The 27,853-nt window shown below is 36.7% G+C and overlaps 1 protein-coding gene across 4 annotated transcripts in view; it reads left to right on the top strand.

Annotated features, from left to right (window-relative positions):
• Positions 1-27,853, top strand: part of KDM1A (lysine demethylase 1A) — a 61,346-nt gene that overhangs the window by 1,793 nt on the left and 31,700 nt on the right. For 2 of the 4 annotated variants that reach the window (XM_023258294.2, XM_023258295.2), the window contains exons 2-4: positions 6,822-6,987; positions 20,610-20,669; positions 26,000-26,133. In XM_023258294.2, coding sequence (XP_023114062.2) covers positions 6,822-6,987; positions 20,610-20,669; positions 26,000-26,133 — 360 coding nt within the window. The remainder of the gene's footprint in view (positions 1-6,821; positions 6,988-20,609; positions 20,670-25,999; positions 26,134-27,853) is intronic. The other 2 variants (XM_023258296.2, XM_023258297.2) reach the window with 1 other exon arrangement.

Below are 27,853 nucleotides of genomic sequence, written 5' to 3' on the forward strand. Positions count from 1 at the left end.
GCGCCCCTACAGCTGTAATTTTTAAATGCATGTGCCTGAGTCGGTGTGAGCTTCTTGAGATGGGTATTACCCAGACTGAGCCCTCAGATTCAACTGCCCGCTTGAGAGATCTCCCTGCAAGAGTAAATACCCCGTGCTGAAAGGAGGAAAGGCTTTTGGCGGCTTTTACCAAAGCCTGGGTTAGAAAAGACACAGATGGGAGACTCCCAGCCCCCAGAAATGAGCTAGAGGGCAGAAGCCCGAGCGTTTTTATTTTACTATTTCAATAGAAAGTATGGCTAGAAAGCATGTGGTAAACCATGTCTTAAAAACGTTTATTGAGATAGTTCGTATAGGATAAAATTTACCTTTTTCAGGTGGTACGACTGAATGGTTTTTAGCATGTATTCACAAAGTGTTGCAGCCACTACCACAGTCAGTTTTAATTTTAGGACATTTTCATCACCCCCAAAAGACACTTGGACCACTGGCAGTCATTCTTCGTTCTCCACTCCCCTAGCAGCCACTAACCTACTTTCTGTGTGGGTTTGCCTGCTCTGGACCTTTTATGTAAACAGAATCATAGAATATGTGGTCTTCTGTGTCTGGCTTTGGTATCTTTTCGGGGTTCATCCATGTTGTATTTCCATTTGGTACTTGACACAACTCCATGGCATAATAATATCCCATTGTATGGATATGCCACATTTTGTTTATCCATTCATCATTGTGGTGGACATCTGGGTTTCCACTTTTTGGTTATGTGTGATGCTGCCGTGAACATTTATGTACAGTGTTTTGTGTGTGTGAACGTATGTTTTCAACTCTCTCGGGTATATAGTTGGAGTGGAATTGCTGCATCATATGGTATCTGTGTTTTACCCTTTGAGGAGCTGCCAAACACTTTTCCACGTCAGCCACACCGTTTACGTTTCCATCAGCAGTAGATGAAGGTTCCAGTTCCCCCATATCCTTGTCTTGAGCTCTCCTAGTGGATGTGAAGGGGTGTCTCATTGTAGTTTTCATATGCGTTACACGGATGACTGATGACATTGAACATCTTTTCTTGTGCTTATTGGCATTTGTTGTATATCTTCTTTGATGAAATGTTGGTTCACATCCTTGGCTCACTTTAAAATTGGGTTGTCTTTATTGCTGAATAGTCAGAGTTCTTTGTGTATGGTGATTGCAGAAGTTTTTTATTTTAATGTCCGATTTATCTTTTCTTCTTTTTGTCCCTTTTGCTTCTGGTGTTTTGTTTTGTTTTTAAGCTTATTTATTTATTTTGATGGAGCATGAGCTGGGGAGGGGCAGAGAGACTGGGAAAGAGAGAATCCCAAGGAGGCTCCTTGTGGTCAGCGTGGGGCCCAGCGTGGGGCTCGAGTCCATGAACCAAGAGATCATGACCTGAGCTGAAATCAAGAGTCAACGCTTAACTGATTGAGCCACCCAGGCACCTGGGTGTTAGATCCAAGCTTGAGTCACCCAGGCACCTGCTTCTGATGTTCAATCCAAGAAACCATTGCTTAATCCAGTGTCATGAAGATTTACTTCCATGTGTTCTCCTAAGAGTTTTATAGTTTTAGCTCTTGGATTTGGATCTGTGATCATTTTGGAGTTAATTTTTGTATGCGGTATGAAGTAGGAGTTCAGCTTCATTCCTTTCCATGTGGATATCCACTTGTCCCGGCACAATTGAAGACTGTTCTCTCCCCCCTTTGAATGGTTGGCATCCTTATTGGTTAGCCCTAAATATAAGGGTTTATTTCTGGACTCTCAGTTCTGTCCCACTGATCAGTATCTTTGTTCTTGTGTCTGTATCGCACTGTCCCGATCACTGTAACTTTGTGTATTAGATTTTGAAATCAGGAAGTTTGGTTTTTCAACTTTGCTCCTTTTTTTTCAAGATTGTTTTGCATGTTCTGAGACCCTTGCCTTTCCATATGAATTTTAGGATCAGTTTATCAGTTTCTGGGAAAAAAAAAAAAAGGCAGCTGATATTCTGATTGGCATTGTTCTGAGTATGTAGATTTCTGTCTTTGTAATTATCTTGTGTTTATTTTAATTCCCATTATACTGTTTTTTTCTATTGTGATTAGCTTTGAAATTCAAAAGAAAAGTGGGTCACCTGTTTATTTGGGGGAGCAACTAAGAAGGAAGAAACTGGGGACACTGACTTATTCCTAGCCAGTCTTGGGAGCCAGAGAAAACAGACCTCAAGGGATAGAGTATCCATTAAAGGAAGAAAAATCGAGCTGAGTCCATTGTAGTAGATGGGCCTTACTTCGAGAGTTCTGAGGTATATGTAGGGGTCTTTCTGTATTTGTAGTTATAGATATAACAGACGTAGATGCAGATGTATTATATATATTATATATATACATGTACATATATATATATGCACACACACACACAAAATTATGTAACTAAAACCAGGTTCAGGGTATTGGAAGGGGTCCATGCATTTGAGGGTCCCTGAAGGTTAAGTTTTGTAAATTTCAGAATAAATTCACCCCTGAGTGTGTATGCTAACATTATGGCAAAATATTTAAGGGTTGGAATTGTTAAGTTGGGCTGGGACTTTAGGGACACTTCAGCATTCAGCTGGCCTTGAAAAGTTGCAGAATTTAGAAAAGTATTCTGAAAAGGACAGACTTTTTGGAATTGGTTTTTCTTGCTATGATTCATTTTCCTCAGGAAGATAAACTCTACCTTGTAAGGCTTTTAGGTTTAGATACAATGTAAACAAAATACAGTGTCTGGCTTATAGTAAGGTGCCCAGTAATTAAGTATTACCAGTGGAGAAAGGAAGTGAAAAATGCTTGGCATATTATGCGACAGGGTTTGAGAAGCAGCAGGGAGTCCAGAGTGGAAAACTGAATGTTGGGGACAATGGGCAAATGAATTGGAAATGAGGTTTTTCTAGGAGCAAGATAGGAGCCAGAGGGATCAGTAACGTTTGGGTTGTAGAGTCATGTTCCGGTTATAGACAAACACTAGATCTGTGTGTTCAGTATGGTAGCCACTAGCCCATGTGACTGGTACAACTGATGAAACTGAGTTTTTACTTTTGATTTAAACTTAAATTACCACATGGTAAGTGCTCAATAGCCACATGTGGCTGGCTAGTGCTGGCACGGTGGAAGCGCAGACGCAAAACGTTGCCATTATCATAGAAAACTGTATCAGACAGCACTACCCTAGACTATGAAATGCAGACCTTAAGTGCTAGGACAGTTCAGAGAAAGGAAAAAAATATATTTGTAAGTTTGGAATAGTTAGGAAATAATTTGTGGAGGAAGGGTGCCTTGAATTTTAAGCATTGGATTAACAGAAAAAGCTTTTAGGAAATTTAGGGATCAGTAGAACATTGAGGACTTTTTCATTAGTGTATTAGAAAATGGCTAAAGGTGTAAGTTTGCATAGTTAGAGCCAGAAAGTTTATACCTGGTTTGAAAAAGTTGGCATTCATCTTTTAAACTATCTGAAAATAACATGTATGGATTTGGAAAATCAGTCTGGCAGTTGTGCCCTACTGAATTAAAAGGACTAAAGATTCAAACAAAAAGACTGGGGCTTTAAGGTGATTGGGAAGTGGATGAATCAGTGTAGTAAGGGTGAGGGAGAGACTAGAGATGTAAATTTGAGATGTCTGTGTAAAGGTGAGAATAATTACCCTACTGACTTATATCTGTCTATTGGATATCTTTATGTCCTTGTTTGTAAGTGGTTGTAGAAGTTCCAAAGTCTTTGAGGATTTTACTTAAGGATGAGAGGTTCCCACTCTTTTGTGTTCAAAGTATCTGTTCCTTTGCTCAGGGGAATAGTTTTTATTTTTTTATTTTTGAGAATTTGTACGTTCTTTCACTTTTTTATTAAGTTGAGAACTTTTTTTTAAGCTTATTTATCTTGAGAAAGGGAGAGAGTGTGTGTAGAGAGAAAAGAAAGCAAGTGGGGAGAGTCAGAGAGAGAGAATCCCAAAGCAGACTCTGCCTGCCAGTGCAGAGTCCATTGCAGGGCTCGAATTCACCAACCCCAAGATCGTGACCTGAGCCAAAATCAAGAGTTTCAAGAGTCCATTGCTCAACCTACCGAGCCACGCAGGCACCGCCCACTAGAGAAACTTTTCTTTGTAAGTAATCTCTACGCCCATTATGGGACTCTGAACTCACGACCCCCAAGATCAAGAGTCACACACTCCTCTGACTGAACCAGCCAGGTGCCCCTCTTTTTTACAAAGTAAAACTTTATATGGAAAATTTCAAAATAAAGTACTCTTTGCCTGTCTTATATTCAGTTTAAATTTATAACCTTTATTTTAGTTGTCAGGGTTTCAGAAAATGAGGCTTTTTTTTTTTTAATAGAGCCAAATTTGAGAATGGAGGTTAAACTTAATAGTTGTAGTCTTATTTAAGTCTCAGAACCCAATTTTATTTCTGTACTTTGTTTATGAAGCATTGTGAAGACCCAGTGCTTGATAAGTAGTACAAAAGGTTGTTTTTTAGCTTGCCTAGCCATTTCAGGACGCTGCCTTGGTTGAACAGATTGCAGAAGAAATGTCATTCTTAGGTCTACCCAAAATTTACCTAAGCAGTACAAGTTCATGTGTTGTTGGTCTCCAAAGTACTAACACGTATAAGTGTGTATTTAAATGAAATCCTGAAGAATTTTAGGGTTCTGTGGAACACAGATGGTTTTTTCTTGATATTATTGTTTTTAAATACTACCTTTAGATATTTTTGCTCCTACTTCTAGATATTTTTCTAATCTTCCCCCCCAACCCCCCCAAAACTAAGAACTCTGTATTCCTTCTTAGTAGCTACTACTTCATCAAAACGTTGGATTAAACAGTGTTAAAAAGATTGTTTTTGCTGCAAAACTTCTCAGTAACTTTAATGTGCATTGTGGTTCTCCTAGAGGGGGACTGTAAAGAATGCAGTACTTCCCAAACTTGATCATGGATTCCTTTTTCCTTCAAATGGTATACTGTCTTGTGGAACATCCTTTGGAAAGAGCTAAACTACTGCAGTAGAAAGGATCTTACATTATTGTTTCAGAATTTGCACATTGCCCAGTTCCATGGTAGGCGCTTGTGAAGTGATTATTGATTAAATGGATGAGATTGATGAGCAGAGGATTAAAGAGCTGAATCTTTGGGGGTAGGGAGGGGTCAAGCACTATTGAAAGCTGAAAGAAGAAAGGATACTGCATACTTTAAACATATATTACATTTTCTGACCCCTCTCCCTCTTTGAAACTTTTCCCATGCTGCTTTTTTGCCCATTGTCCTGAGGTTTGCTCCTACAGTTTATCTCAATCAAGTAGAATGAAGTTTAGTGTCTAGACTTCTGGAGGTTTTATTGTAAAATCTTTCTGTGAGATGATTTGCCTGGTAAGAACCATTAGTTTGCAACTGGAATTTCAGCTTATTAAGGGCAGGAAGACTCTCATTTATAATTGTTTTCTCCATTGTGATCATGTACTCAGTGTTTCATATTTGATAGATGAATACTATTATTTGTGTGTTTAAATAAGAATCTTAGAGCATGGGTCAGAACTGTTCAATTTATCCTTAATTTTTGTTTCCATTTTCTGACACAATCCCTCTTACCTTCCCTAGCCTAGCCACCCACTCCCCTGCCCACCTGTGGTCATGTCATTTAAAAAAAAAGAAAAAGACAGATATAAAAGCAGCCAGCCTTATGGAACTATTTCAAAGATATTTCAAAAGTTAAAATAGATTACATTTGCTGTAATCCACAGGACTATTAATTTCAGAAATCTAATAAGTTAGGTACATTATTTGTGGAGACCATACTGTCTTTGCCCTGTCTCCATAGCTAATAAATTTTTATTTTATTCATTTTATCTTTTAATTGAATCTGAATAGAGAGCTGTTGTTTCTGTGGCTTTCTGGAATGTTTTTTAAGGGTGGGAGTCACAGTGACATTTTTCCAGTGTTCTAAGGTTGGTGACTATTTGTAATACCATATCATACATTTTGGTAAACAGGTCCATTATAATCTTCCCTATCCTAATGGCTTTACCCCTGATAAGGCTTCCTCTTTCTACTTACTACCTGGTTCTCTCCTTTACACTTAGAATATGAATTAGTAGTATGACCTGTAGTCTCCATTTCCGTTTCACTTCTTAATTTGTTGTATTAAGGTTTCTTTGCTCTCATTGTTCAACTCTCTTAGGTCAACAGTTATTATTTTTTAATGTTTATTTATTTTGAGGGAGTGGGGGAGGGGCAGAGAGAGGGAGGGAGAGAATCCCAAGCAGGCTCCATGGTGTCAGTGCAGAGCCTGAGGCGGAGCTTGATCACATGAACCGTGAAATCAGGTCATTGGTTATTTTTTAAGCAAATGTACCTTTTCTCACACACACACACACACACACACACACACACACACACACACACACATTTTAAAAGGTTTTAGGAGTTGTAAGAAGCCTCAGATCCATTGCTCTAAATGTCAGTACTATGATGTAAAATTGATAGGTTGGGGTAAATGTGAACCGACATGAGATTGTTTCATGAGAGATTTTAGGGTTTTGTTTTGTTTTATTTATTTAAGTAATCTCTGCACCTAGTGTGGGGCTTGAACTCATGACCCTGAGATCAAGAGTCCCATGCTCTTCCAACTGAGCCAGCCAGGTGCCCTGAGATTTTGTTTTTAATAACTACCTATTATGGTCTAGCTTGTTCCTTGTTATTTACTTATTTCCCTTAAAATTTGAAGTTAAAAAGCCATTCACATTCACTGATGGTTCCACATTAAGTCCCTGGTTTTAGATGTTCACTGTATTTAGCTTTCCCTGGTATAATCTCCATATAGGTAGAGTACAGAGAGATGGATGAAAGCTTGGCCAACCTCTCAGAAGATGAATATTATTCAGAAGAAGAGAGAAATGCTAAAGCAGAGAAGGAAAAGAAGCTTCCCCCTCCACCTCCTCAAGCCCCACCTGAGGAAGAAAATGAAAGCGAGCCTGAAGAACCATCTGGTGAGTAGTAGTAACCAACCAGTTTTGTTTTATCCTGAAAATAAGAGTAAATGAGTTAAATCCTATTCTACAGTGTTATTTATGTCTTTATCTTTGGTTTATATTCTGATATTGGCCATGTGTGTCAGTAGCGCGTGTATGTATGTGTAAATATATATGCACGCACGCATACATGCATACATACATATGTAGTTATACTGATATTCTTTGTGTGTGTGTGTACATATATAGAAGGAAAGTAAAAGATGGGGATGGAAGGATAGTGGCAGTATAAGGCACTCGGAAAGTTGGAGAAATAAACAATTAGAGAAAACATACAGAAAACCAAATCCAAAGAACCAAACCCCTCAGATTTATCTCTGATTTAGAGTTTGTAGATAGAAGGGTTCAGAAATTACTCTGGTTAAATCACATATGTATCACATGGTTAGCTACTTTCTGATTAAACCCTCAGAGTGGGGATCAGTTTTGAGAATATCCTAGTGAACAAATGTAAAAATATATTATGAGGTCAAAAAGAAAAGGCCTACGTGCCTGTTACCGTTTATTTACTCCAACCAAAGGAATGGTAGAAGAAAAGGCTATGAAGAGATTCTAAACTCACACAGTCTTCCTATGACAGTGGAAAGATTATTGGAGACTATAGTATTGGTTTCAGAGCTTCAAACATCTTTAAGGAATTCTCACTAACATCCCCTCAGATTGAATCCTACTGAGGATACCCAGAGCAAGTAGGGATACCCTTCTGGTTTGGATAAAGCAAACAAAAGTAGAGTCTTAATTTTTTGTATCTTCTGTCCTTAATGGCATTGCATTAATTCTTCTTGACTTTGAATTTTTACTAAGTTCTTCTTAAAATACATTTTATATTTCTGTAGCTCCAGGCCCATTTACCTCTTCAATTCTTGTGGTCCTGTATCTTTTAAAAATAGAATGTTTGTTTCAGATCCCATCTGCTATATCTTGCGTGACTTTCATAGGTACCCAGATACAGATATATTTAATTTGAGAAGTTTTATCTTTTGTTTTAGTTTTTTTTCCCCTCCTCTATAATGTTATATAAATCACCACATGTTATTTGAAATAATAGGGTTATTACTGATGTATCACTTGAGAAAATTACAAGTCAGTTGTTAAATTAATTTAGATTTAGAATTTATCAAACAGATTCTGGCCAAAACTCTCAAAAATTAAAGCTTGTAATTTTATAGTAATTATAATAAAAACACAGTTTGAGAACATTGAGAACAAGATGATTAGATTCTGGGTTCAATTTATCTTAGGAATCAGGGTTTTTCTAAGAATGGCTTTCCCAAAACTTTCTTAAAATGACCTCTTGGGCACCTATTGGGAGTGGTATATTAACTCTGGAACTAGTGTCCCTGAGGCAAATGCAGCCTTCCCTGTACCTCAGAACACCTCCTCTCTTTTTGTTGGTATTTTTTTTCTTTCTAGTCTTTTACATTTAGCTCTCTTCCTTTCTTCGTGTCGTTGCCTCCAACTCCTCCCTTGATTCTCTACTCCTTTTTCTTCTGTATTCTTTGGTTCTTGCCTTTCTCTTCTTCTACCTTTGCTGTAGACTTTCTGGTGAGGTACTGGGGAAAAGTCTTTTGATATCTGTCATAGGTCAAGAGACTGCTGATTTCTTGGTTCAAAAGCTCTAAGTATTCTTCAGTAGATGTATTTTAGATGCTGCCTCAAGCTCTTTTTTTGTGTGATTGTCAGTGTCTCCAGTAAACAACTGACCTGAGTAGGTACCAAGTTAGTATATACTCTGAACATTTTAAACCTGGTATTGGTGTTTGCTTTTTCATGAAAGAGGTGTTTTATTTTGTTTTTTTAATTTGTTTTTCCATAAATGTCAGGCATTGTTGCCCAAGAAGGAAATATCTTATTAAAGTGATCTAGGAGTTGGGGAACTGTGTTTATGATATTATGTTCTGGCTAAATTTTTATCCAGTGGTTTAGTTTAAATAAGTTATCTTAGTATTTGGGGGGAAAGTTAAAGTTTCTTAAGTTTAGAATATCTTCAGTGCTTAGAGATGTGTTGATAACAGCCAAAACTTGCAATATATTATTTGTGATTCTGAAAATAAAATTATTTTTCCTTTAAAACAACTTGAAATTTAAACAAAATTTCTGGGGTGAATTAGGGAAGTACTTTCCCCAGTAAAGTAGTGGCAACTTACTGGCCTGTGTAATTTAGAATTAAATGGGGCCCTAATAGTGAATCATAAAATACTATCAGGTGAATTCAAGTATTTAGAAACTGTCCAGGGACTCCAGATCTCCTGTCTTATCAGAACTAGCTCTTTCACTTGAGTTTTCATTCAAAAATTGAACAGAACCATTGTCATATGGGTATCTTAAGGTCTTTTGAGAGAAGGTGTGGGTCTTGTTTTTTACCAAATCTTTTCTTCATCTCAGTCATTTTAGATGAGAAATTAATTTACTCTCTTTAAATATGTAAGTAAGGTTTGAATACGTTTCATTTTTACCAGCTTTTAAGTTTGTTTAGAAAATTTTGCTTTACTTTCCACGATGTTGAGAATAAAATATTTTGTTAGCACAAGGTTTTGCAAAATCCGTTGGGTCAGATAATATTACTGGAGAAGATTCCTTTAGGAGAATTCTGAGAGGAGGCCAGAAGGGAAGTTTGGAGCCTTCATTATTACAAGGCTAAGAAATTTGAACTCGTCCTTTAAACACTGAGAGGATCTGGTCAGGGTGGCACTGAGATATTTTGTATTTTGAGTGAGAGGCGTTGTACAAAATACATTTTTTGGAAAAATCAATCTGATGTGCTCTGTTAGAGTGAACTAAAGAGGTAAAGAGACTGGCTGGGAGAGATGATTTTGGTTGTTTTGATAATCGAGTTTAGTGAATTTTGGTCAATGGAAAAATCTCAATATCAAAGTTGAACTTTTATGGAAATGATGTTGGTTTTGTTGTTTGTTTGGATTTACGTAATTGGGAAGTTCTATGTTGTGGCTTAAAAATTATTTTTATATTTGTTTGCTTTTGATGATAACTGAATGTGGCCTATAGTCCTACGGTAGTCACATGAGTAAATAACGTATTTTTCATGCTAAGTATTGCTGCTTATATTTAAAATTAAAGTTTTCCTAAATGTTTCTGTGTATTTTTACATTTATACACTTCTGAATGTATTTGTTTTAACAAATGATGGATTTATTTGGTTTCCTAGTACCTCATCTATCAAGATAAAGGTGTTTTTTAAAGTCATGCCAACTGAACCTGAAAATGTCCTTGGAATCGTGTGGTTATTAGTAATGTCAAATAATATGGGAACATCTATAAAATAGAGTAAAAATCTCAGTTGGTCTTTACTGGTTTCGATACCACTGTTAAAGTGGCCTTCTGTTAGTGAATTTTTTTTTTTTTTTCCTTTCTTGGCTCAGTTGTTACCCTGTGTATGTTTGATTATTCCTCAAAGACGTTTTACTATATTAACTAATTTGTTAGCACTTAGCTTTTTAATTTTAATGCAAAAACATGATTTTTTTCTCCACTGCCTTTCAGCAGTTGAAAATTTTCAGAAAAGTCTTACTAGTAGTTTCTGAATTTAAATTTTGTGTTGGATAGCTGTTTAGGAACTCTGGTTTGGGAAGATATATTTCATTTTGGGTTAGAAATAGTTTAGTTGTATAAAGCTTAACACTTTCATGGAACCTTGCTTTAAAACAATAAAATGAAATTTGAAATTGCTATTAAAATGCCTTTCTCAAGATGTTAAGTTAATGGATTTCTCAACAGAGATATCAGAAGTATGTTTAAAAATATATGTGGGGGAGCCTGGGTGGCTCAGTCGGTTAAGCGACTTCAGCTCAGGTCATGATCTCACGGTCCATGAGTTTGAGCCCCGCGTCAGGCTCTGTGCTGTCAGTTCAGAGCCTGGAGCTCGCTTCGGATTCTGTGTCTCCCTCTCTCTCTCTGCCCCTCCCCCACTCATGCTCTATCAAAAAATGAATAAATGTTAAAAAAAATTTTTTTTAATGTATATATGTAAAAGCACATGCATATGTCTGTGTACCAGTTTTCCAGCCTCAGTGGTATGCTAATACTGTAATGAAGCTCAAAGGCTTACGTCAAATTATTGGTTCATTTTGTTAGATATAGTTATTAGATATGGTTAGCTGATTGATGACAGCTCTGTATTATAATCTATTTTATTGAATGACTGTAGGAAGAATCACTTTATCTCCTTGTTTATATTCTTTTAAGAACACATAATAACTCTTACAACAATGTAAATAAAAGAAAGTACCTGCCCTCTCTTCTGTCTTACATGGTAATTTTGGGGGTGTGTGTGTGGTGTGTGTTTGAAAGAGATGTGGGCTGTTTAACGTACAGAAATCATTGATGTGAAAGATTGGTATGACCAAAAAATTTTGTGGTTTTAATAATTTTGGGGCCCTTTTCATGTAATAGTCCTATTGTCGGTTGAAAGAATATTTCACAAAATCACATGAAAGGAGATGCAGCATAAATTAGTAAGAATACTAAATTATATAAAATATATAGAATATGTGTATGGGTAGAAAAGTTTAAAATCCAGTGAAGTTTGATCACATACTATTAAAATGAAAATATTTATGACAAAAGATTGATGACCAAATATTTTATGAATTGCTTATTCAGTATAGCAAAAAATCTAAAAGGTAGAATCTTTTGAACTGTCCTTTACAACTTAGTATAATAATAGAATTTGACCAGAGAAGAGCTGAAGATGGATTTCCTTACTTCAAAAGAAAAAAAAGGGCGCCCGGTGGCTCAGTCGGTTAAGCGTCCGACCTCGGTTCAGGTCATGATCTCACGGTCAGTGAGTTCAAGCCCCGCGTCCGGCTCTGTGCTGACAGCTCGGAGCCTGGAGCCTGCTTCGGATTCTGTGTCTCCCTCTCTCTCTGCCCCTCCCCCGTTCGTGCTCTGTCTCTGTCTCAAAAATAAATAAACATTAAAAAAAAAAATTTTAAAAAAAATTTTTTTTAGAGGAAAAAAATAAACGGTGGCCTAATACTTATGTAACAGTCTTATATTTTCATAGTTCTTTGTTCTTAGGTGCTGTGAGGCAGTCATACTGAGTGAGGTATTCAGTAAAGTCCTGGGTTTGGCGGCCTGGCTAGTTACAGTCAGAGTTTGGTGAATAATTTTATCATGCCATAATTATTTTCAAGTGGCTTATCCCAGGCTTTTCTCTCTGATTTCTCTGATTGCACCTTCGAGCAGGTGTAACTTGCAGGTTTCCTGAAAATGGACTCGGATTACCTCCACAGGGAGAATTATAGAATTCTGTTACAACCCCATACCCAGCAGGAGACCCTCTTTTGTAGATCTACTAGAAGTTGTTGGGAAATTCATTCCTAACAGGATTGTTTATGTTGCCATTTTGGCCTGCTAGTGTCAAATAAGTGCCTGAAATCATTTTAGTTCTCCTTATATGAAATATGATGCATATATTTAGAAAGCAGACCTAGGATTACTTTTCTTGCCCCCCCCCCCCTTTTTTTGTATAGCATCATTCAGTGTTCTGATTTGGAACTGTGCTTCAGAATAATTTACTGGAGGACTGAGAAAAAAAGTCGCAGATTAATTCAAAATTTTTATATTTTGAGAGATAACATTTGGACCAAGCTATATATATTACTATGCAATACATGGTCCCCACTCTCAGATGATTTATAGCCTAGCAGAGATACAGATGTGTACATAAATCTGTAACAGAAGGTAAAATGAATCTGAAATATTAAATTTTAGTATAAAAATTTGGAGGAACTTGGAAAAAGAGTGGGACGAAAATAAGTCTTCCTAAATTTTTGGCTTACTGGAAGAATTATTTTTAAAAATAGTGTGGAAGTGAAAAAAAAAATTTTTTTTTAAAGATTTTATTTTTAAGCAATCTCTACACCGGTCTTGAACTCACAACCTCAAAATCAAGAGTCACCTGCTCCACCAGCTAAGCCCAATGCCCTGGAAGGGAATTTTTTTTTTCCCCCTTAAAGAAGACAGATGGCTCCCTTACTCTTTATTTTTATTTATTTATTTTTTTAATTTGAGAGAGAGTGCAAGCTGGGGAGAGGGGCAGAGGGAGAGAAAAAGAATCCCAAGCAGGTTCTGCACTGACATGGGGCTCGATCTCACAAACTGAGATCATGACCTGAACTGAAATTAAGACTCGGACTCTCAATCAACTGAGCCACCCAGGCGCCCCTGGACAGGAAATTTAAAGAAAAGAAAAAGGGAAAGGGAAAAGTGGAGACATTTTCTTCGCAAAGTAAGATTGCCCCAATCTTGGCAGTTCCTCATTGACTTTATTATACAACCGTTAATTGTAAAACTACAGTGCTTTGTTCCTGGCATGGTGCTGGGTTCTGAGGGTGCAGCGCTGAAGACTAGGTCTTTCTGCAAAGAATTCATAGTCCTCTTTAGGGTTACAAATTTAATAACTGGCTACAATGAAGAAACAATATGATAAAAGTGTATTCAAAGTACGGTGAGAACCCAGAAGTTGTTTTTAAATGTTTTTCCCCAAATTGGATTTTGGAAGTTTTACATGAAATGTGAAGGAATTAGGCTTTTATGAAGCAGTTGAGATCCTTGATTCTTTTTTTTTTTTTTTTAACGTTTATTTATCTTTGAGACAGAGAGAGACAGAACATGAACGGGGGAGGGGCAGAGAGAGAGGAGACACAGAATCCGAAGCAGGCTCCAGGCTCTGAGCCATCAGCCCAGAGCCTGACGCAGGGCTCGAACTCACGGACCGCGAGATCGTGACCTGAGTTGAAGTCAGACGCTTAACCGACTGAGCCACCCAGGCGCCCCTGAGATCCTTGATTCTTAACTGTTAACTGCTTTTGGCCAAAACCACTGAATCAAATGCTACCAGTTTTAGGTTCAGTCTTTGACAGATTGAGCTGCTTTTAATGATTTCATTTCACTGATTGATTAGGTTTTTTTTTTTAAGGCAAATTTGTTTAGCTGAGCAACTTTACTTTTATAATTTCCTTTCTTTTTGCTACCATCCTTTTTTGGTCTGCTCATGATATAATAGAACAGATACTTTGTCTATGAGGATTTTCTCATCTGCAAAATGGGACTTGATTCGAGAGATCAAAGGAGAAAATATAAATTCCACTTTTGTGTACAAACATCTTGTATTTATTAAACACAGACTTGAACTAGGAATAGGGTTAACAAATGTTAACATTTTGCAGTATTTGCTAATTACGGTGGCCTCAAACATTTGAAGATACGGTTGTGTTTTTTTCCTTTTTTTTTTTTTTTTTTTTTTTTGGCATCTTCTGATGTGAAGATAGAAGAATACATATGATTAGTTAATGCCTAAGAAGTCAAATCTCCCTGTAGCAGTGTAGACTCAAATCATACTGAGGTTGGGAGGAGCCTCTGATTGTGGTCTGGGAAGATACAAGATAGCCAGCATTCTGAGAAATTTATTTGAGCAGGAAAAAGGTATTCTCTTGTTGAAATTAATTCATGGTTATCAGTTGTGAAAAGTTATTACAGTTCTTTTAATAGCAGGTCTAGGGTAAAATTCACTATTGGCCTTTTTCGAAATAGGTGAGGAATACCTACCTGGCTGGCTTGGTGAGAAGAGCATGTGACTCTTGATCTTGGAGTCCTGAATCCAAGCCCCACGTTGAGCGTAGAGATTGCTTACATACATAAACTTAAAACAAACAAACAAACAAACAAACAAACAGGTGAATAACTAGAAAAGTAAGCTTTGTTGTTAACTACTCAAATTCACATTAAGCTTGGTAGTCGAGCAACATAACATAGCATCTAAATTGTAAACTTTCTTTGGAACATTTTGAAAACTGAACTATAAGCCAAGATTTTACAACAAAATAGGTGAGGAAAATCCCTACCATGGAATGTGGAGGGAAATAGCATATGAAAAAGTCCATTCTTTCCTTTGGCTTCTAAAAGCTTTGCTTTCCTTTTTAGCTTATAGGGCTTTTATTTTGTATAGGATTTCTGGTACTGAGGTTTCTCACTTCTGCTCCAATGTTAAAAAGTCTTCAGGTGTAGATCAGCAGTGCTACTGCTCCTCCAGTGGTAAAGGGAGAAAATTTTAGGCAGGTTCCTACCTTAAGCAGCACCCTTTTCCTGCTTTCTGGGCCTTAATGACAGTATAACACTAGGATTGCTGTTCTAGTTGGAACCCATAGATTTCATTCTGGATAATTTTGTTGGAGAGTATTGATCAATGTTAGCTGTGTTAACTGCCTATGATGTGCTTCAAAGGAATGCCTGAGGCTTTCCCTTTAGGCCAGTTTCATCTATCTCAGGGAACCCAATTCACTTGCCTTTGCATTTCTTTGAACTGCTGTAGATCATTTATTCTGTCCAGAATCATAGTCAAAAAGTTAGGAAAGGGATGCATTAAGAGGAGTGTATTTGAGGTTATTTTTAAAGCCACCTTTCACTATGGAGAGGACTGGAAGGCAGCAGGAAGTGGTTATAGTCACCAATAACTCGCTACCTTTCAATTATTTAAAAAAAATTTTTTTTTGTCATTTGTCTGTGTTGACCAATTCCTCTTTGAAACTGTGACTTTCCTTATGAGATTAGTCATACATTTAAAACTGCTTCAAATTCTCTGAGCCTATTGTTACCCCCATGCTATTTTAAGATTTTTTTTAGGGGCGCCTGGGTGGCTCAGTTGGTTAAACGTCCAACTTCAGCACAGGTCATGATCTTTATGTTTGTGAGTTCAAGCCCCGCATTGGGCTCTGTTCTGACAGCTCAGACCCTGGAGCCTGCTTCAGATTCTGTGTCTCCCTCTGTCTCTGTTCCTCCCCCACTCATACTCTGTCTCTGTCTCGCTCTCAAAAATGAATAAAAACATTAAAAAATGTTTTTTAATATTTAAAGTGTCCCCTCTCTTTCTGTCCCTCCCTTCACCCCCTCGTGCTCTTTCTCTCAAAAATAAACATTAAAAAAATTTTTTTTAAGACTTTAAAGTTTTAGTCCTAAAGTTCTAGTCTTTAAAGACTGAGTAATTAAGTAAAAAATATTTCCGTTTAATTTTACCTAAATTTTACCTAAATTTTGCATTTGGTCCACTGCATTACTACTCCTGACTTAAAAGAACTTGGAGCCATCTTGAAAGTCCCTTATCCGTTTTATCAAGTCTGTTGTAAAGTCATGTAACTTCCTGTGCATAGCTTCTTTGACTTGTTATTGTTATGCCCTATCCACTTTCATTGTCATCTTTTTATTCTAGTGAATTTCACTTGATATCTAACTTAATCGGCCTTTCAATTGGATCTCCTTTGTGTAGGTCACCTTTTTTCCTGTAATCCATCTGGTACAAAGTGACCGGATTAGTTTAAGTATCACTTGTTTTGCTGTTTTCTGTGACAGGTCATACAGTTACCCCATTATTAAGATAAGGTTTAGGTTTCGTCACTGAGGGTGGCCCCTTGTACCTATCCTGCTCTCCCACTTCTGTAAGTACTGTGTCATTCTATACCATGTCTGTGCTTTTCTCCTTGCTTTTATAAGTGTTCTAGACCATATTGGTGGTTTGACTGCCTCCCAGTATATCCAGACCTCTGTGGATTTATTGAGAAAAGCTTCCCTGATTCCTCATCTGTGTTAGCCTCTTGTTTCCCTTTTTTTTAAAAAAAAGTTTCTTGGGGCGCCTGGGTGGCTCAGTTGGTTAAGCGTCCGACTTCGGCTCAGATCATGATCTCATGGTTTGTGAGTTGGAGCCCTGCATCAGGCTCTGCGCTGACAGTTCAGAGCCTGGAGCCTGCTTTGGGTTCTGTGTATGTCTCTCTCTCTGCTCCTCCCCTGCTTGCACTCTGTCTGCCTGTCTGTCTCTCTCTCTCTTTCTCTCTCAAAAATAAACAAACATAAAAAAATAAAATTTAAAAAAGTTTCTTTGTGGGTATTTTTTTTATCTTTCCCCAGGTAGATTATAAGCCCTTTGAAAATAAGTATTTAACCTGTTCCACTTTCTATTTGTGCTTGGCAGTTTTGAGATAGGTATTTGGTAAACATTGAATTAGTGAGATTATTAAAATATAAACTGAGGTGTTAATAAGAGCAGAAACTTATGTCTTTAAAGATGGTTTAAACTTTTAAGATTTTTCCCCCCTCTGCTAACGTGTCAGGTTTGATTGAAAACAAGAGCTTGGCAGTCACTTTGTTCTGTAAATTTGGTAAATTTTTGATTAAATAAATTTTAATAAATTGTTGTGGTTTTTTTTTGTTTGTTTGTTTAAAAATTATTGCTTCCCAGAAGAGTTAGGAATTTCTCAAATTGTGTACAAAGTTATCAACATGAATATGATTTCAAGAAACTAAATAGTCACGGGGTGCCTGGGTGGCTCAGTGGGTTGAGTATCTGACTTCGGCTCAGGTTGTGGTCTTGCACTCTGTGAGTTAGAGCCCCATGTCTGGCTCTGTGCTGACCACTCAGAGCCTGGAGCCTGCTTTGGATTCTGCCCCCCCCCCCCCCCCGCTCATTCTTTGTCTCTCAAAAATAAATAAGCATTAACAAGAAACTAACTAGTCACAATGTGAGTCTGTTGGTCAGTATGTACCTGAGAACAACACGTCGGTGATCCTGCCCTTCTTGCTTGTCAGATAAAAAATACTTGAAAGTCATCTTAGATTTCCTTTTAAGATATTGGCAGAATGGTCTCTTGGGAATCTGAATCGAGACTATAACTACAATGCTTCACTGTTCTTCAAGAATAACCTAACAGGTCTGTAGAAGGTTTATTGGAGGGCAACCGAAGAGCTGCTATGTAAGATAAATCAAAAAGATTTTATCTTCAATTTGTAGAAGATATACACAAATACAGGTCTTAAGGGTCTCCCTTAAACTTGAGTGTGTGTGTGTGTGTGTGTGTGTGTGTGTGTGTGTGTGTGTGTTGAGAATGAAAACAGAAGGAGGTCTCCGCAGTAGTGCCACAATCAAGGTGATAGGAAAAAGTTGCTTTTGTGTATTTTCATTTTCTATTTTGAGTTTGAGCTCATGGAAGATAACAACTATACTTGCCTGCTGTTCCATGTCCTTTTGCAGCAGAGTCCTAGGACAGAAGGACCCAAAGAGCAAATGATATGGCATTTTATATGTTCTAATCAGAGACAATCCTGGATGGAAAGTTAGCTGCAAATATTTGTATGTGTGTGGTTTTTAAGAAAATGATGGAAGAATTGGTCTACAATATCACTAATAAAGATGATGCTGTTATCATCTGTCTTTGGAGAAGTAGGCACCCTCCAAATACTCATGACTGCGTTATGATCAGAAAATAGCAACCTCCTCTTCTGAACCTTCATCAAGTCAAATGATATGTTGTTCCTTTACTTAATGTTAAGCACTTATTTTGTTTTTCATAATTTCTTACATGTTTATATCGCCTGTTTGGTTTTGCTCTATTTCTTTGCTTATGCAATGCTTTGGAGTTTCTTTTTTGACTTTCTGCTGTTAAGAGACATCCCTTTAAAAAAAATCTTCCCAGGGTATTGAATATTTTTCATATTACTCCTATATATTTTTATCAACTAACAGTATATGAATTTTGTTCGTTTTTTCAAAAGCAGAAGACCAAAAAGACTTCCCTGCCTTGTTATAAAAGAGCAATCTTGTTAACCTTTTGAGCACATAAGTCAGGCTTAAGAAATCTGTTTCTGTTAAATACCATTGACAGAAAACAGTCAAGAGCTACCTGCAGGCTAAAATAATATAGCATTCTGTATGACATGTAGCGGGGGAAGAAGGAAAATGATAGAAATGGGAAGGATAAAATAATTCAGATTTAATGGCTAGCATGAAAGTGGTTTTTGTTTTATTTATTTTTAGAAATGGTGAGATGCCTTTGTGACAAGAGACTGTTGCTTTTATTCTTTGCCAAGCTGGGAACGTAATTTGAGAGAGAGGAGCTATATTGTTCCTAATGCTTAAATGTTTCTTGGAAACTGTATTTATTTTATTGTGTTGAGCCCGCCCCCTTGAGTCAGTCTTTTGATCTAGTGGGTTCTGTTTGGAAGAGTTTCTTTAAAAAAAACTCTGAAAGATTTTTTATGAATCAATTTAGAAGTAATTAAGAGTGAGTATTTTTTATTTAGACTTTAAAAATTTTAACATAGGGCCTCCATTTTCAAGATGTTTGCAGATTGGATTTTGTAACTGGAGTCATCTCTTCATAATTATATGACCTTTTTTAAAGGCTGTAAACAACAAATCCTATACCTTGTGCCTTGTATGAGAACCATAACCTTCTAGAACCTAAAGGGCCTGTCAGGAGTATAGTGAGATAGCTTTAGAATGAGATTCTATTCTACCTTAACAGCAGAGCGTGTACCTTCTAGCAACATATTCTAATGTCAGGAATCATTTCTATCTAAACACTTTGGTATACATGAAGATAGAGATGTCATTTTCACTTTCCTGTTCCCTTTTAATTCAAATGGTAGATAATCAATCTTTCTTGTTGAGATTCTTTTAAAATAAACTATTTAATGAAGCTTGTCCAGTTTTAGATCACTGGAGAGTGTTTTCATATCTTCCAAAGATCATGCTGTAGTTTCCCCATAATGTACCAGGTAGACAGAAGCTTAAGAAGATCATAGCATCTGTTTTGGTGATAGATTTTGGAAGAGTCCGGAAGATCATCTATCCTGACTTTGATTGAACTTTCAAGCTGTGATACTTTTCTTGAAGCTTTCTATATATTAGTCAATGAGGAAGATTTCTTAGGCTTACTGTGTAGCTTGAGGTAGGAGACCCCCTCCCTACCATATCTCCCCCTACCCCCCCCCCCCCCCCCACTGTGTGTGTCTATCTACTTTACTTGGCATATGACTGCAGGGTGTCTTGTGGTACAGTTGAAAGTTTTACTAAGGAAGCCTGGCATATTCAGATCTAGCACTGTCTAGCATGCTTAGTAAATGAAACTTGTTTTGGAGCTGAGTCTTTACAGTTCTTTGAAGTCAAAGGGAGAATTTTTCATTAAAACTATAAGTCTTGGGACACCTGAGTGGCTCAGTTGGTCAAGCGTCCAACTCTTGATCTCAGCTCAGGTCTTGATCTCAGGGTCATGAGTTCAGGCCCCACTTTGGGCTCCATGCTGGGCGTGAAGCCTACTTAAAAATACATAAATAAAAATACATAAATAAATAAAATTTATGTATATTCTTTTTGGATAGAAAGGTGAAGATAAAGAGATTGAGCAGATGCTGAATTGCTGCAGCTCTAGACCCTAGAGCCCTGCCACACCTACCACTCTTAGCATAGCAACAAGTAGTAAAAGACATCTGGAATCCTTTTTTCCCCCAATCCATGCTGGACTGACAGGAAGGATTTAGTGATTAGAAATACTATGTACTTTGTTCTCCTACTTTTCAACAACAATCAGTGTGTATAGTTGAAATTTTCTGACCAGAATTTGGAAGACTATGATGTGATTCCCTGGGCCTGATTTGAGAAGAAGGAGCTCTCTTGAATATGGGTTTACTAGTTGGTGGTGAATTTGTGAGTCGCCAACTATTAGGCCTTTATGTCCAGATATTATCTTAATTTATGGAGTAAGGTCCCTGAGTTCTCCTCTTTCCTTCCACAGGGCAAGCAGGAGGACTTCAAGACGACAGTTCTGGAGGGTATGGAGACGGCCAAGCATCAGGTGAGGGTGGCATTAGATGCTTGCCACTTAGTAGCAAGAGCCGCCAAGTCAGGGATTGATGCTTGCAAGAGTTTTTGGCTATGGTATCCACATTTTAGCCAGAAGCACAGGGGAAATTTAATTCGCAGGACAGAGTAGTAGAATAGGAGAGTGTAGCCAGAACAGAGGCAAGCAAAACTTTTTGAAGTCCTCAGGCCGATCTCAGCCCTCCACTCTTCATGTTTTTGAGGAGATGGCAGGTACTTTTCTCCCCAGCAGCTTTTATAGTAACAGTAAACATATAAAACAGAATCATGGGACCTTTAAAAAGAAATATAGCTGAACACACAGAGAGGAGGAGCCATAGGCCAAAAGCCTTCCAAAAAAAAAAAAAAAAAAATAGGATGGAAAGGCATTCTAGGACTAGTCAGATGAATTATGCAGGTAAGGGACTTTTCAGAAATGGTTGTTAGATAGTATTGGGTACATTTTTTTCAGTTAACATTGCATAATTATTTTGTAGTGTAAACATTTTGTCACATGAAAATTAGTCATTTTTTTAAAAGTCTGCTCAAAATGCTCTTTCTTTTCAGACCAAACTATGAGATTTTTACTTGTAGGAAAAAGTAAAAGGTTAAATGATTTATAGGGCCCATCTGGAGCCATTAAAGTTTGTTCCAGGAATCCAAAGTAGTATGTCTGGATTTCATCCTTTGCCCAGGATGTTTTTGTGTGGTTCAATGCTCAAAACTGACTGATACATGTATATACATTATGATAGAACTGGAATAGGTGTTACTTCACTTTTGGAGTTTGTCACTTTTCAACTGTTAAGTCTACTTTAAAATTATTTGTCTTTTGCAGTTTGTGTACACCAGGTCTAGGAAATATTTGTATTTTACTCTCTTGGGTCAAAATTCACTGTTAATGCAGCAATTAGTACTTAGGGGATCCAGAATGTTAGAGGTAGACTTGTTTCAGTGCTGTCCCAAGGATTGGAGGTTGATAATCAGTACATGGTTATTTTAGAGGAGTTAAAATCCTCATTCAGAGTATCTGTGGCAGATAAACCTTTTAAGAATGCTCTTTATTAAATGATGCACAATTGGATCTTCCACGGAACTGTTGAGGATCAGGGATAGCCTTTAGAGCTTTAATCTTGAAGAAATAAATTGAGTTTTCTTGTTGCTTTTTGTTTTAACATGAGTAAATTTACTCTTTTGCTTTAGTAAATAATATGTTGTATTGCTGAAAGTAAAAACAGACTTTCATATAAAACTGTGGTGCTTCTGACTTACTGTTTAGTAGAACATGATTTTTTTTACAGTGTTTCCAAGAGTGGTGGTGACTATTATAAGCCCTTCAAGATCTCTCTTCAGATCTTTGCCATATTCAGAAGCATGCATTTGTAAGATGATCAGTTAGAAGCATGTGCTTGTAAGCGATCAACATTCTTTTTTTTTTTTAAATAAAGCCAAATGACCCTCATGAGTATCTTGGGACCAGGATCATATCTTGACTTTTATAAATCCACATCAAGTTGGTGTATACATCTTAAATCTTAAAAGTTAAGGGAACTTGAGGTCATTTTCTCTAACTTCCTGCAGTCAAACAGATATTGTATCCACCCATGTTATGGATGAGGACTTGAAACAGTTAAATGGTATGACCAAGGATACACAAACACTTGGAGGAGTGAGAGAACCCAGAGATCTTCTTTCTTATGCATAGACTAGTCCTTATATCCTCCCTCATAGAATCATTTAAAGTGTGCGTTTACCCTAAAAACAAAAAATCTAAAGCATAAGAAATTACATGATTCTCCTCTTTTTCTTTCCTCTACCCCTATTCTTTATTTTTAAACTATTATAGGACTGAATATGGTGCATCTAGAGTTTACTAATTTAAGTAGTCTTTTGTATGAGGATTCTTGTGAGACTTTTGTTTTCCCTCTTCAACTAGAAATCTAGTTAATTTACCTCGTGAAAAAGAAATGAAAGCTAGTAACTTTTATGGAGGCCTTCTTTTCTTTTAAGTGTTATATCTCTGTTACCTCATTCTACTCAAGGTGCTACTTATATGTCAGAATCAGGGAGGAAATGATTTCATGGAATAGAGTGTCTATATCCTCACCTCCCTCCCGCCCCTTTCTGCTTCTCTAATCTACCCAAAAAGGTCTTTATATTCCCTTAAATATTTTATGACTTTTAACTATGTTTTCAGAGAAAGTGTGAGCCTGTCAGACCATTAGAAAGGCATTTCTGCTTTAGCATGACTGCATTTTGAAAGGTGATGCTGGAATTTCCTGCGTGAAATTGAGAGAAAGGAATTGAACTGAGGGGCAAGATTGATATGTAGGCAGCCTTGAAGCTTTAAAAAAATTAGGATAGCATCTTTGAAACATTCTAAATTTCCGGAATACCAGATTCTGTTAAGAGCACACAAACACTAAGTGTAAATTAGGGCTGAATTATATGTACTACTGGTACTTTTTAATAAGGATATTATTAAAGTCAATTGTATTCTTTAAGGTTTTTCCTTCAAAAGGTGATACTTATGAGTTACATTATCCAGAGTGGTCTGTTAGTTCATTTTGGAAATATCCTATTAAAAGAGTGCTTTACTTAGCTTTTGAACAGCTTAGGTTCCAAGTTAACCTATTTTTTGATTCTTTGATAAAAGGTTAGAATTTTATGTTATACAATTTTCACTTTTATATTGATAGTGGTCTTCCTTCCTTGAAATAATAGTCTTCATCCCTAAAAACCAAGAGGAAGAAAATAATTACAGAGTAGAGACTTTTTTGTTTTTAAAAATTGACAAAGTATTTAAGAATAACTGGGTGTTTTGGATGTTATGTAGAAGAGAGAAATGGAGAAGAATATTACTCCACACATATATTAGTGTCACAACTTTTGGCTTCTTTAATTCCTTTTGATAATCATTTGGTGTTTGATTTAAAGGCACTTTTTTTTTTTTAATGTTTGTTTATTTTAGAGAGAGAGCAAGCAGGGGCAGGGCACAGAGAGGGGGAGACAGAGGATCTGAAGCAGATTCTACACTGTCAGCATAGAGCCCAATGCAGGGCTTGATCCCACGAACAATGAGATCATGACCTGAGCTGAAGTCAGACGCTTACTGACTAAGCCACCTAGGTACCCCTAAAGATACTTCTAAAACTTCCACATGACTTATGTAAATTAAAAAAAAAAATTATTCATTTTTGAGAGACAGAAAGTGAGTAAGGGAGGGGCAGAGAGAGAGGGAGACACAGAATCTGAAGCAGGCTCCAGGCTCTGAGCTGTCAGCACAGAACCCCAGGTAGGGCTCAAACTCATGGAGCCACGAGATCATGACCTGAGCCAAAGTCAGATGCTTAACTAACTGAGCCACTTAGGCGCCCCTAAATTTTAATTGTTACATATTCTCAAGATTCTCAAAGTTAGCCAACTATTTTAGAGTGATTTTTGACATACAAGCACTTGGAATGAGGAGCCAAATATCATAAAATTTAGTGTTTTTCCCTATGTGGTTTTTTGACTGTCTTTGACAGTAATATTTTGCAGTAGCATTACTGTTCAATGATGACTTAATAAGCATGTAGAAATTAGTATAGCTAAAAAAGAAAACTACCCGTTTTGGGGAGGAAGAAGTACGGTTTGTAGAGTTCGTTGGTTTTCATGTTAATCGTATACACTTAATGAAGGTAACCTATTTTAAGAGATATTTGTTCTGAGTACTCAGGATTATTGTGTAGATAATGCCCATTATAATGAGACATGTTTTTGGTCTTGGTTTTAATTTTTGTTTATTTTGATTGGGTGGTAGGTGACTAGGGACATCAAAGCTATATATAATTTTAGAAAATTTCACGTTACTGAAATAACCTATATCCCTGATAGCCAGCCTTTTTTTTCTTGCCTTAATTTCATGTTCTACCCTCAGTAGTATGGCTCTTACTGATTATTTTTTTCCTTAGGGAATAATTAATCGTCCTGACAGTTTTTAAGTTAGATTCATTAAATGAGAGAATTGTTGGTTTAGTAATGTAAGTACATGTGTCCTCATTATCTACTGTCAGTGGGTAAATTTTTCTTCTCTCCCAAGAATTTTGTTTCTTAATATGCAGTCCATATTAGCATTAGGCATTTTTGCTTGACCTCTTGTTAACCATTTCTAGGTAGTGTTTAATGTCTTTGTGGAAACAACACCCTAATAGCTTAGCTATAATTTTCTAAGTTACATCTTTACCTGCCTTGTTCTTTTTATTTTCTTAGTCTCACTGTGCCTTTCCTTTAATTTTGTTTCCATTATCAGTGTTTCTAACTTCTTGTTTTATGTGCTTTAAATGATTAAATATGGATATCTGGAGCCTATTTGATTGCATATAATCACTTCAGTGGTGTTGAATTCTGAAACTCTTTAAATTATGTCTTGATATTTCCATGAGCTGGTAGTTAAGTATATCTTTTATAAGGTGATCTTAGAGATAGAGGTAAAATTCATGTAAGTATATTTGTAAGGACATCTTAGAAAGATGTACTTAACTACTACGATGTACTAACTACATATAAAAATACCCAATTTGAAGAGTTTCAAAACAATACATTTCAAAATAATACAATTTTACTTGTATAGAGGATATGTATACATTATATGTACATGTAGTATACAGTATGCAGTAGCATACTTTACTTGCAGTGTGTAGTAAAGCATTCCCAATGTTTTTGCTGGGAAAGATAAATTCCTTGCTTTCTTCTCTGTCTTCATCGTAGTCTGCCTAACTGATCTCACTGTTTGCCAGTATTGACTTATGGAACTAATGGGTGGTACCACTGATGAGATATGCGTTCCTTACTGTTGGTTATTAAACCTTAAAGACCTCTCCGTGTTCTCTGCTGTAATCTTAAAAGACAGCATTTGGTTGTGTTTTCACTCTAGTTTCTTTTGCTTTTCTGTTCACATATTTTCCTCTATTCTAGTTCTTTAGTTTTAAGATTTAATGTGCACTATCAGTGATGCTAATTTTAATTAGAGTATCTTCTAGTGTTACAAAGTTATGTTGTGGATGAAGAAAATATGCTCAAGGCTTTGTTATGTTTTCTAAGGTAGATTGTGTCACTCATTACTAAACTGTAATTTTTGGAATGTTAAGCTCAAAAAAGTGAGTAAATTCTAAAGATGTTGAGCTTTTGGGCGAAATAAAAAAAATTTTTTTAAAGGAAGTAAGATCAGTCTGTGAATGAGGCAGAGCTTTACAGGGGTTCTTCAGGCAAAAAAACGCAGTCTTGTTATCCCTAGTTTTGTGTTTACTTGCACGTTTCCCAGAAGTCCTTTGCTTTCTTTGCTAGGTGTGGAGGGTGCAGCTTTCCAGAGTAGACTTCCTCATGACCGGATGACTTCTCAAGAAGCAGCCTGTTTTCCAGATATTATCAGTGGACCACAGCAGACCCAGAAGGTTTTTCTGTTCATTAGAAACCGCACAGTAAGTTTCCATGTCTGCTTTTTTCCATTTGGATTATTAATAGTGCTTATTACTTTTATGGAGAATATGGGGAAAAAGAGAGGAAAGAATTATAAAATTATCTATAACATGTACCACTATCCAGAGGTAACCATTGTTAAAAGTTAGTTGTTTTTTTCTCTTCAGGTAGTTTTTTAGAAGTATACTTAATTTTTGTTTTTAAAAAATTGAAATGCTATTTCCATACATTCTTTGCATCCTTTTCATTCTTCATAACCTCATAAATGCAAAGAATCTTTATTTAAACTTAAAAAATTTTTTTTATTTATTTTAAATGTTTATTTTGAGAGGGAGAGAGGGAATCCCAAGAAGGCTCTCTTTGTACTGTCAGCGTGGAGCCCGATGTGGGGCTTGATCCCACGAATCATGAGATCATGACCTGAGCCAAAATCAGGAGTTGGATGCTCAACTGACATAACCACCCAGACATCCCTGTTATTTTAAATAAACTCCACACCACATGTGGGGCTCGAACTCACAACCCGGAGATCGAGAGTCTGGTGTTCTACTGACTGAGCCAGCCAGGTGCCCCAGACTTTTTTTTTTTTAATGTTTATTTTTGAGGAAGAGAGAGAGAGAATGGGGGAGGGGCAGAGAGAGGGGGAGACACAGAATCTGAAGCAGGCTCCAGGCTCTGAGCTGTCAGCACAGAGCCTGATGCAGGTCTTGAGCTCATAAGCTGTGAGATCATGACCCTAGTCGAAGTTGGACACTTAGCCACCCATGCTCTCCAAAACTTTTTTTTTTTTTTTTTTTTTTTTTAAATAATCATTTTGTCTTTCCTTCTCAGGATGAAAGAAACTCTTACTCTGTTCTTGTCATCTGGTTCAACCTCCTTCTCAGGCCAAATGCTTGATTTTAATGTCTGCATAATATTTCATCTGACAGTTGAGTCATACTTTTAATTTAATTTAGGCATTTAAATGTCTGTTTGTGCTTTATTAAGCTCTGAGTAGCTTTATACATTCTTGAGTCTATCTCTGGTTATTATTTCCTAATGGTAGAGTCCTAGAAGGAAAACTACTTTGTCAAAAAATAGGAACAGTTTTGATATATATTGTCAAATTGCCTCCCAGAGAGACTGAGTCAGTCGGCACTCCCGTTGCTCTGCCCTTGCTTTGGTTATCAAAATGATGATAATCTATGCTGCTGTAATAGACTAAAAATATTTCATTTCTTTTCCATGTCTTTAATTACTTAGACTGACTTCTTCACATTTATTAGCCATTTTTTCTCTGAATTTTTCTTTCATGTCCTTTATTCATCAGAAATTTTTTAGCCATAGAGTAGAAAAGGGCAGCACATATTCATTATACTCTAAGGTGATATAAAGTAAAAGAAATTCATGTTGTAATTTTAGCTACTTTGAATATAGTTCAGGGATGTCATTTTTAGCATATCTGCTTTTTAGCTACCACTAACTTCTTTATATTGGGTATTAGATTGCAAAACCACTGCTGAACTTAGATTGCTAAATGTTATTTAGCTAGAGTAATTGGTGGGTTGTGCTGGGTTCTCGTAGTACAGAATAAAGGGATTTGGGGTGTATGGAAAAAAACGGGTTTTTTTTTTTTAAAGTGAATGGAAAATTCATACTGTATATTTCGACACTTGTTTGTCTTAGAATCAGCTTCTGTGTATAGCATATCAATGTTTGATCTGAATGGGCTTTTTCAATAAG

Source organism: Felis catus, chromosome C1 (assembly GCF_018350175.1).
Source record: "Felis catus isolate Fca126 chromosome C1, F.catus_Fca126_mat1.0, whole genome shotgun sequence".
Lineage (NCBI taxonomy): Eukaryota > Metazoa > Chordata > Mammalia > Carnivora > Felidae > Felis > Felis catus.